The sequence below is a fragment of the Callionymus lyra genome, chromosome 16, assembly GCF_982586985.1.
Source record: "Callionymus lyra chromosome 16, fCalLyr1.hap1.1, whole genome shotgun sequence".
Lineage (NCBI taxonomy): Eukaryota > Metazoa > Chordata > Actinopteri > Syngnathiformes > Callionymidae > Callionymus > Callionymus lyra.
Genome location: NC_141833.1, coordinates 19,030,450 through 19,042,206, shown reverse-complemented (window position 1 = coordinate 19,042,206; position 11,757 = coordinate 19,030,450). Strand labels below are relative to the sequence as shown.

At 45.5% G+C, this 11,757-nt stretch overlaps 3 protein-coding genes across 3 annotated transcripts; all 3 read right to left on the bottom strand.

Annotated features, from left to right (window-relative positions):
• Positions 1-3,564: 3,564 nt before the first annotated feature.
• Positions 3,565-5,479, bottom strand: LOC148064086 (tripartite motif-containing protein 16-like). The gene has a single exon (XM_087810371.1). The coding sequence runs from the start codon at positions 5,477-5,479 to the stop codon at positions 3,770-3,772; it is 1,710 nt and encodes a 569-aa protein (XP_087666497.1). The 3' UTR covers positions 3,565-3,769.
• An 803-nt stretch (positions 5,480-6,282) lies between these two features.
• On the bottom strand, positions 6,283-8,114 carry LOC148064085 (tripartite motif-containing protein 16-like). Its single transcript, XM_087810453.1, has one exon. The coding sequence runs from the start codon at positions 8,112-8,114 to the stop codon at positions 6,492-6,494; it is 1,623 nt and encodes a 540-aa protein (XP_087666579.1). The 3' UTR covers positions 6,283-6,491.
• Positions 8,115-9,143: 1,029 nt separating this feature from the next.
• Positions 9,144-10,929, bottom strand: LOC148064084 (tripartite motif-containing protein 16-like). The gene has a single exon (XM_087810454.1). The coding sequence runs from the start codon at positions 10,927-10,929 to the stop codon at positions 9,310-9,312; it is 1,620 nt and encodes a 539-aa protein (XP_087666580.1). The 3' UTR covers positions 9,144-9,309.
• Between the last annotated feature and the right edge of the window lie 828 nt (positions 10,930-11,757).

Genomic DNA, 11,757 nt, shown 5'->3' with positions numbered 1-11,757 from the left:
CTAATGTGGCTAACAGTTACAGTTACCTATTTGCTCTGTTCTCTTTGAATTATTGTTATTATTATTACGTTAATGAGTTTTATGCTAACTGTTAGCAACTACTTTCCTGGCTGTTTTTAAGTTTGGGTTTATTTCAGTTGATTCTAAACTAAAGTGTTATTTTAAAGAAATAAATCATTTTTTTCTTCTTTGTGCAATGCTAGGTGTTGCTAACTGTTAGCAACAACAGTGTCAAGTTAGCTGAGGATAAAACGATCAGAGTTAGCATCTCTCGATCACGTCGCTCCGGTGCCAAAGTCTAACCTAGTTAGCCGATAAAATCTAACTACATTTGAGATGTTAAACACGAGAAAGACTCGGCTGCTGGAAAAACGTACACGTCGCCTGAAATCTTCAAATATTTTAATCGACACAACATGGTGGCTAGTTAGTATCAGGGAGCTAATATGGGTTGGCATGCTAACGCAAGACTAAATCTGTAAATATTGTCAAAGATTCAATTTAAATATAGTTGTATAAAATGAGAAGGAAAAGATGCAAAACATTTTCGTTCATACAGAATAAAATACTGAAATAATAGTACAAATAGAAAAAAACATATTGGAAGGAAACACTAAAATTTTCAATTTAAAGTTGACAAGTACTAAAGTACATATTATGTACATAAATAAATAAAATTTTCCGAGAAGGTTTGTGTGTTTATTGCCCTTTTATAAAATTGCATTAAAGTAAAAAGAAGAGTAAAATGTGATATCAAAAGGCAGATATAAAAAATGTTTTTTTTATTGAGACAAAAATAGTTTTTAGAAAAGAAAAGTCCATTCAAATAATTAAATATTTATTTAAACATTTGAACAGTTTTTTTTGTCCAGTAAGATGATTTAAACATTTCAACTAGAAACATTTTTAAGAGATTGTTGACGCGCTAGCTAACGTGCTAGCCAACATGCTAGCCTCACGTCACCACAGGTGTGTGACCAGGAAGTGATGTCATCAAACCCCTGATCGCGGCGCACCAGCATGTGTTTGTGAGTCTGTCAGACACGATGGAAACATTAGCGACATGTTTAAAGCTAAGCCATGAGACGCCCACTGGCATCTGCTCTCGTCTTTCATCTCAAACATCTCCACCTTTGATTCTGTTCCTGCTAAACCGTCGTCAAGATTACGGTTGTTTGTGTAGCCGAGGGTCGGGGGTGCAGACACATGTGGTTCTGGGTTCAACGGCCACAGGCTGCAGCTCAGTGAGAGGAAATCTGAGCTGCATGATTGTGTCTTCATGGACGAGAACGTTTGGCAACTGGTGGACTTGACCTCACCACAGTCCAGCCTTGCTCAAGAGCTGAGGAACCAACCAAAGCTCGGAGGTTTAATCTCTGATCTCTTGCATAAAAACACACTTATTAGCTTTTTTGAATGTAAAATTTACCCAGAATTCTATGGGAAATAATTAATTTTTTTGGTCCGTATGGTGGCTGAGAAGGTCAAAACCGGAAAATTAAAAAATTGCGAGACTCTGGCGTATATTTATAACAAATGTATAAACTCATAAAAAACAAATAAACAAACATTTTTTTTTAAGTTTTTTAATATATTAATTTAAAGATTTTGTAAAAAATGTTTTCAGGAATTTGTTTTGTTTTTAAGGGAAATATTTCAAATTTTATTAGCAACATTTTTGATACCAATTGGTTTTTTTTTGGAGATTTTCACCAAAAGATCACTACGTACTGTTAGCAACGTAAGCTAAGCTAACATGTTGATTTCTTTTTCGACCAATCACTTCATCAGCTCATCGCTGTCGGCCAATCATGGCTTGAGTTAGAATGACCGTCTTGAACTGACTTTTTTAAATATTTTTTCACTAAAATGAAATACTTTTGCCCTGCTTTAGTTTAATTTTACGTCTGAAAAAATGTTTTATTATTATTATTAAACTAAAGTTGGGAAGAAATTAGAAAAAACATTTTTAATTGTGTTTTGAATCAAAAGTACTAAACTACATACTATAACGGGAAGAGATAAATGTTTTTAAAAAAAAGAGGATTCAAAACAAAAAGCTGTCGAAATTAAAACAACAAGACTAAACATCATAAGGTATGTCGGGAAAAAGGGACTCAAGAAAAAGTACAAATAAAAAGATTTTACTACATTTATTCTGAGCCAAAAAAAAAAAAAATTAAAAATAGTTTTTTAACATTTGTTGCAGATTTGTTGCTTTCAGTGAGTGTTTTGGTCACTTTTTAAAAGATAAATAAAAGGTAAAACGCAGGAACTGTTGTAACTTTCTGTGGAAGTTAAACAGTTAAATGAGTTGGTTTTAGTCGCACAACTTCTATGTTTGTTCAACAACTTCACAAAATCCATTTGTAACTGAGAGGAAAGATTTCACCGCATGATGATGTCATAGCTCCGCCTCCCGGGGTTCAGTAGTCGAGGCGTTACACACTCGACGTCTCACTGTTGCTTCTGTGTCACTCCATCACGTCTCACTCCTTCCATCCTGCAACATAACCTTTAGTCTGACGGGAAAATTCCAGTGTAAATAAATCCACGTGATTTTTTCAGTAGGTTTTCCTTTGACGAAGAGTTTAAGACGACACTTCATCAACACACTCATGCATGCACTTACACAAACACACACACGCACACATTTGCATACACAAAAACACACACACATTTGCATACACAAACACTCACAAACACGCATGCACACAAACACATGCACGTATACACACAACAACAACCATACGCTAAACAAACAAGCAAACCCACAAACACATGTACACACGCTCAAACACACACATGCACACATAAGCAGCTACACACACAAAACACATGCACACATACAAGCACTTTACACACATACAGACACGCACAAACACACAGACAGAAACACCTACACACAGACACACAGCTACACTCAGACACACACAGAGCAACAGAGACACACACACAAACACACACACAGCTAGACACAAACACACAAAGCTATACACACACAAACACACACCGCTACACACACACACAGACACACACACACTAATACACAGACATACAGACACACACACACAGCTAGACACAAACACAAACACCTACAGACACGCACACACACATACACACAGACAGACACACCCCTACACACGCAGTCACACACATAGACATACACACACACACACACTGACAGACACACACACACACATACACACACACACACACACAAACACACACACACACACCCACACATACACACACAAACACACAAACACACACAGACAGACTGACAGACACACACACAACACACACTGACACACGCACACACAGACACACACACACACAGACAGAAACACATACACACACACAAACACACAGACAGACTGACAGACACATACACACACACACACACAAACACACACACACACAGACAGACTGACAGACAAACACACACACACACGCACACACAGACAGACACACACACACACAGACAGACACACCCCCACACAGACACACACACACACACACAGACACACACACACACAGAAAGAAACACACACACACACGTCACCAGATCACAAACGTGTTTATTAAAGAAGATTTAAAGACTTGTCATCATCAGTAACAATCCAATCACAGAGGTTCTAATCCAGTCACATGACGTCACTGTGTCTTCACTGCAGCACAAACGACAAACGTTCTCAGAGACGTTCATCCAAACATTGAAGCTTCATGTGATGATGTCACTCCTGGAGACTCACGATCTCACTGTCGTCTACTTCAGCTTCACAAACTCACACGAGGACCGAACACTGACTCCAGCATGAAGAGGTTGAGTGAAGCTGGTCTGGACTCTGTGGAGGAGAGTCATGGTCTCAGAGACGCTGTAGAAGGACAGAAGACCTGCAGAGTGATCCAGGTACACCCCCACTGTGGAGGGTCTGACACTGGAGACTTTAGTGTTGATGTTGTTGTGTTTAAATGAACAACCAGAGTCGTCACACCATAATCTCCAAGATTTGTCATTATGTCCAAATAAACTTTCATCTCCTGATCTGCTGATGTTCTTGTATGAAACTGATACTATAACATCTCCTGTTATCTTCACCTCCCAGTAACAACGTCCAGTCAGAGACTCTTGACTCAAGACCTGAGAATATTTAGTGAATCTGTCTGGATGACGAGGACGAGGCTGAAGTTTTTTCATGTTTGTCACTTTCTTGTTTCCTTCAGACAACATCAAACATGAGGCTGCAGTGACTGGATCCAGAGTGATGTCCTGTGAGTGTGTGAGGAACTGCTCTCTGGTCTCTTGATGGAACATCATGGAGATGTCGGTCCACATGTCTCTCAGAAGGTCCAGGACTTGGTCTCTGCAGGCTGACACGGCTGCTGTTACTTCCTCGAAGCGACGGTGAGTTTGCTCAAGGGTCGTGGAGGAGGTCGTGTCTTCACTGACCTCTGAGAGTGAGGTCGTGTCCTCACTGACCTCTGAGAGTGAGGTCGTGTCTTCACTGACCTCTGAGAGTGAGGTCGTGTCTTCACTGACCTCTGAGAGTGAGGTCGTGTCCTCACTGACCTCTGAGAGTGAGGTCAAGGTCTGCAGGAAGATGGTGTGACTCTCGGTGAGTGACAGCTGCTGCAGCTCAGCCTCTTTCTTCTTCAGCTCAGAGATCTCCTGCTCCAGCTGCTCCTGAAGTCCTCGGACTCGAGCGTCTTCAGTCTCCTGCAGAGATCTGATCTTCTGCTCCACGTCAGGTATTCTTCTCTGGATCATCTGGATCATCTGGACGAGGGTCTCCTGACTGTCCTTCGCTGCTTCATCAGCAGAGACTCTGATGTTCTTCTGCTCCTGCTGGAGCAGCTTCACTTCCTTCTCTCTCTTCTGGATCTTCTGCTGGATCCTTCCTTGACTCTGATCCAGGTCTTTCTCTCTCTCCCTCCTCTCTGCTGTGGTCGAGACGATGTCATGATCTTTGTGTTGGTCCACACAGAGAGAACAGATGAGCTGCTGATCAGAACGACAGAACATCTTCTTCTCCTCCTCGTGTTCAGAGCAGATCATCTCCTGGAGCTGCTTGGACGGCTGGACCAGCTTGTGTCTCCTGAAGGCCGGAGCTTCTCGATGAGGCTGAAGATGTTCCTCACAGTAGGAGACCAGACACACCAGACAGGACTTGATGGCTTTCCTCTTCCTCCCAGTGCAGGCGTCACAGGTCACATCTTCAGGTCCAGCAGAGCAGAGGTCCTCAGCTGCTCCAGTCTTCTTCAGCTCCTCCACTAGCTCTGCTAACACAGTGTTCTTCTGGAGGACAGGTCTCTCGCTGAAGCTCCGTCTGCACTGAGGACAATCGTAGATGTTCTTGTCCTGCCAGTGACCTTCAACACAGATCTTACAGTAGTTGTGTCCACAGGGAAGAGAGACTGGATCCTTCAGTAGATCCAGACAGATGGAACAAGACAACAGATCAACTCTAGTCTCCATGTCTCTGCGACTGAAACACTCCTTCACAGGTGAACTCTTTTATAGTCTCAGTCACATGTCTCTGCCACGATCTGCTCCAACCTGATGATCCACATATTATCAAACTTCCTGGAACCACTGTTGACGCAGAACAAAGACACACCTTGATTCTTGACGCACGCACACACACACACATACACACATACACACACACACACACACACACACACACCCCCACACATACACACACACACACACATACACACACACACACACACACACACACACACACACACACACACACACACACACACAGACAGACAGACAGACAGACAGACAGACAGACAGACAGACAGACAGACAGACAGACAGACAGACAGACAGACAGACAGACAGACAGACAGACAGACAGACAGACAGACAGACAGACACACACACACACACACACACACAGACAGACACACGCACACACACACACACATACACACACAGAGACAGACACACACACACAGAGACAGACACACGCACACACACACACACACACACAGACAGACTGACAGACACACACACACACACACACACACACACACAGACAGACACACGCACACACACACACACACAGACTGACAGACACGCACACACACACACACACACACACACACACAGACTGACAGACACACACACACACACACAGACAGACTGACAGACACACACACACACACACACACACAGACAGACACACGCACACACACACACAGACTGACAGACACGCACACACACACACACACACACACACACAGAAAGAAACACACACACACACGTCACCAGATCACAAACGTGTTTATTAAAGAATTATTTAAAGAAGACTCGTCATCATCAGTAACAATCCAATCACAGAGGTTCTAATCCAGTCACATGACGTCACTGTGTCTTCACTGCAGCACAAACGACAAACGTTCTCAGAGACGTTCATCCAAACATTGAAGCTTCATGTGATGATGTCACTGCTGGAGACTCACGATCTCACTGTCGTCTACTTCAGCTTCACAAACTCACACGAGGACAGAACCCACACTCCAGCATGAAGAGGTTGAGTGAAGCTGGTCTGGACTCTGTGGAGGAGAGTCATGGTCTCAGAGACGCTGTAGAAGGACAGAAGACCTGCAGAGTGATCCAGGTACACCCCCACTGTGGAGGGTCTGACACTGGAGACTTTAGTGTCGATGTTGTTGTGTCTAAATGAACAACCAGAGTCGTGACAATATAATCTCCAAGATTTGTCATTACGTCCAAATAAACTTTCCTCTCCTGATCTGCTGATGTTCTTGTATGAAACTGATACTATAACATCTCCTGTTCTCTTCACCTCCCAGTAACAACGTCCAGTCAGAGACTCTTGACTCAAGACCTGAGAATATTTAGTGAATCTGTCTGGATGACGAGGACGAGGCTGAGTTTTTCCCATGTTTGTCACTTTCTTGTTTCCTTCAGACAACATCAACCATGAGTGTGCAGTGTTTGGATCCAGAGTGATGTCCTGTGAGTATGTGAGGAACTGCTCTCTGGTCTCTGGATGGAACATCATGGAGATGTCGGTCCACATGTCTCTCAGAAGGTCCAGGACTTGGTCTCTGCAGGCTGACACGGCTGCTGTTACTTCCTCGAAGCGACGGTGAGTTTGCTCAAGGGTCGTGGAGGAGGTTGTGTCTTCACTGACCTCTGAGAGTGAGGTCGTGTCTTCACTGACCTCTGAGAGTGAGGTCAAGGTCTGCAGGAAGATGGTGTGACTGTCGGTGAGTGACAGCTGCTGCAGCTCAGCCTCTTTCTTCTTCAGGTCAGAGATCTCCTGCTCCAGCTGCTCCTGACGTCCTCGGACTCGAGCGTCTTCAGTCTCCTGCAGAGATCTGATCTTCTGCTCCACGTCTGGCATTCTTCTCTGGATCATCTGGATCATCTGGACGAGGGTGTCCTGACTGTCCTTCGCTGCTTCATCAGCAGAGACTCTGATGTTTTTCTGCTCCTGCTGGAGCAGCTTCACTTCCTTCTCTCTCTTCTGGATCTTCTGCTGGATTCTTCCTTGACTCTGATCCAGGTCTTTCTCTCTCTCCCTCCTCTCTGCTGTGGTCGAGACGATGTCATGATCTTTGTGTTGGTCCACAGCACAGAGAGAACAGATGAGCTGCTGATCAGAACGACAGAACATCTTCTTCTCCTCCTCGTGTTCAGAGCAGATCATCTCCTGGAGCTGCTTGGACGGCTGGACCAGCTTGTGTCTCCTGAAGGCCGGAGCTTCTCGATGAGGCTGAAGATGTTCCTCACAGTAGGAGACCAGACACACCAGACAGGACTTGATGGCTTTCCTCTTCCTCCCAGTGCAGGCGTCACAGGTCACATCTTCAGGTCCAGCAGAGCAGAGGTCCTCAGCTGCTCCAGTCTTCTTCAGCTCCTCCACTAGCTCTGCTAACACAGTGTTCTTCTGGAGGACAGGTCTCTCGCTGAAGCTCCGTCTGCACTGAGGACACTCGTAGATGTTCTTGTCCTGCCAGTGACCTTCAACACAGATCTTACAGTAGTTGTGTCCACAGGGAAGAGTGACTGGATCCTTCAGTAGATCCAGACAGATGGAACAAGACAACAGATCAACTCTAGTCTCCATGTCTCTGCGACTGAAACACTCCTTCACAGGTGAACTCTTTTATAGTCTCAGTCACATGTCTCTGCGACTGAAACACTCCTTCACAGGTGAACTCTTTTATAGTCTCAGTCACATGTCTCTGCGACTGAAACACTCCTTCACAGGTGAACTCTTTTATAGTCTCAGTCACATGTCTCTGCCACGATCTGCTCCAACCTGATGATCCACATATTATCAAACTTCCTGGAACCACTGTTGACGCAGAACAAAGACACACCTTGATTCTTGACGCACGCACACACACACACACACACACACACATACACACACACACACACACACACACACACACACACACACACATACACACACACACACACACACACATACACACACACATACACACACACCCCCACACACATATACACACACACACATACACACACACACACACACATACACACACACACACACACACACACACACACACATACACACATACACACACACACACACACATACACACACACACACACACATACACACACACACACATACACACACACACACATACAGACACACACACACACACATACACACACACACACATACACACACACACACACATACACACACCCCCCCCACACACATACACACACAGACAGAAACACATACACACACACACACACACACACACACACACACACACACAGACAGACAGACAGACAGACAGACAGACAGACAGACAGACAGACAGACAGACAGACAGACAGACAGACAGACAGACAGACAGACAGACAGACAGACAGACAGACAGACAGACAGACAGACAGACAGACACACACAGACACACGCACACACACACAGACACACGCACACACACACAGACACACGCACACACACACAGACACACGCACACACACACAGACACACGCACACACACACAGACACACGCACACACACACAGACACACACACACACAGAAAGAAACACACACACACACGTCACCAGATCACAAACGTGTTTATTAAAGAATTATTTTAAAAAGACTCGTCATCATCAGTAACAATCCAATCACAGAGGTTCTAATCCAGTCACATGACGTCACTGTGTCTTCACTGCAGCACAAACGACAAACGTTCTCAGAGACGTTCATCCAAACATAGAAGCTTCATGTGATGATGTCACTCCTGGAGACTCACGATCTCACTGTCGTCTACTTCAGCTTCACAAACTCACACGAGGACCCAACCCAGACACCAGCATGAAGAGGTTGAGTGAAGCTGGTCTGGACTCTGTGGAGGAGAGTCATGGTCTCAGAGACGCTGTAGAAGGACAGAAGACCTGCAGAGTGATCCAGGTACACCCCCACTGTGGAGGGTCTGACACTGGAGACTTCAGTGTTGATGTTGTTGTGTTTAAATGAACAACCAGAGTCGTCACACCATAATCTCCAAGATTTGTCATTATGTCCAAATAAACTTTCATCTCCTGATCTGCTGATGTTCTTGTATGAAACTGATACTATAACATCTCCTGTTATCTTCACCTCCCAGTAACAACGTCCAGTCAGAGACTCTTGACTCAAGACCTGACAATATTTATTGAATCTGTCTGGATGACGAGGACGAGGCTGAAGTTTTTTCATGTTTGTCACTTTCTTGTTTCCTTCAGACAACATCAAACATGAGGCTGCAGTGTTTGGATCCAGAGTGATGTCCTGTGAGTGTGTGAGGAACTGCTCTCTGGTCTCTTGATTGAACATCATGGAGATGTCGGTCCACATGTCTCTCAGAAGGTCCAGGACTTGGTCTCTGCAGGCTGACACGGCTGCTGTTACTTCCTCGAAGCGACGGTGAGTTTGCTCAAGGGTCGTGGAGGAGGTCGTGTCTTCACTGACCTCTGAGAGTGAGGTCGTGTCCTCACTGACCTCTGAGAGTGAGGTCAAGGTCTGCAGGAAGATGATGTGACTGTCGGTGAGTGACAGCTGCTGCAGCTCAGCCTCTTTCTTCTTCAGCTCAGAAATCTCCTGCTCCAGCTGCTCCTGAAGTCCTCGGACTCGAGCGTCTTCAGTCTCCTGCAGAGATCTGATCTTCTGCTCCACGTCAGGTATTCTTCTCTGGATCATCTGGATCATCTGGACGAGGGTCTCCTGACTGTCCTTCGCTGCTTCATCAGCAGAGACTCTGATGTTTTTCTGCTCCTGCTGGAGCAGCTTCACTTCCTTCTCTCTCTTCTGGATCTTCTGCTGGATCCTTCCTTGACTCTGATCCAGGTCTTTCTCTCTCTCCCTCCTCTCTGCTGTGGTCGAGACGATGTCATGATCTTTGTGTTGGTCCACAGCACAGAGAAGACAGATGAGCTGCTGATCAGAACGACAGAACATCTTCTCCTCCTCGTGTTCAGAGCAGATCATCTCCTGGAGCTGCTTGGACGGCTGGACCAGCTTGTGTCTCCTGAAGGCTGGAGCTTCTCGATGAGGCTGAAGATGTTCCTCACAGTAGGAGACCAGACACACCAGACAGGACTTGATGGCTTTCCTCTTCCTCCCAGTGCAGGCGTCACAGGTCACATCTTCAGGTCCAGCAGAGCAGAGGTCCTCAGCTGCTCCAGTCTTCTTCAGCTCCTCCACTAGCTCTGCTAACACAGTGTTCTTCTGGAGGACAGGTCTCTCGCTGAAGCTCCGTCTGCACTGAGGACACTCGTAGATGTTCTTGTCCTGCCAGTGACCTTCAACACAGGTCTTACAGTAGTTGTGTCCACAGGGAAGAGAGACTGGATCCTTCAGTAGATCCAGACAGATGGAACAAGACAACAGATCAACTCTAGTCTCCATGTCTCTGCGACTGAAACACTCCTTCACAGGTGAACTCTTTTATAGTCTCAGTCACATGTCTCTGCCACGATCTGCTCCAACCTGATGATCCACATATTATCAAACTTCCTGGAACCACTGTTGACGCAGAACAAAGACACACCTGGATTCTTGACGCACACACACACACACACATACACACATACACACACACACACACACACACACACACACACACACACACACACACACACACACACACACATACACACACACATACACACACACACACACACATACACACACACACACACACACACACACATACACACATACACACACACACACACACATACACACACACACACACACACACACACACACATACACACACACACACATACACACACACACACACACATACAGACACACACACACACACACACATACACACACACACATACACACACACATACACACACCCCCCCACACACACACACACACACACACACACACACACACACACACACACACACACACACACACACACACACACACACACACACACACACAGACAGACAGACAGACAGACAGACAGACAGACACACAGACACACGCACACACACACAGACACACACACACACAGAAAGAAACACACACACATACACACCCCCCCACACACACACACACACACACACACACACACACACACACACACACACACACACAGACAGACAGACAGACAGACAGACAGACAGACAGACAGACAGACAGACAGACAGACAGACAGACAGACAGACAGACAGACAGACAGACAGACAGACAGACAGACAGACAGACAGACAGACA

What these genes read in the sequence shown, in the direction of transcription:
- LOC148064084 (XM_087810454.1), bottom strand. Translation starts at nt 10,929, where the DNA reads ATGGAGACTAGAGTTGATCTGTTGTCTTGTTCCATCTGTCTGGATCTA.
- LOC148064086 (XM_087810371.1), bottom strand. Translation starts at nt 5,479, where the DNA reads ATGGAGACTAGAGTTGATCTGTTGTCTTGTTCCATCTGTCTGGATCTA.
- LOC148064085 (XM_087810453.1), bottom strand. Translation starts at nt 8,114, where the DNA reads ATGGAGACTAGAGTTGATCTGTTGTCTTGTTCCATCTGTCTGGATCTA.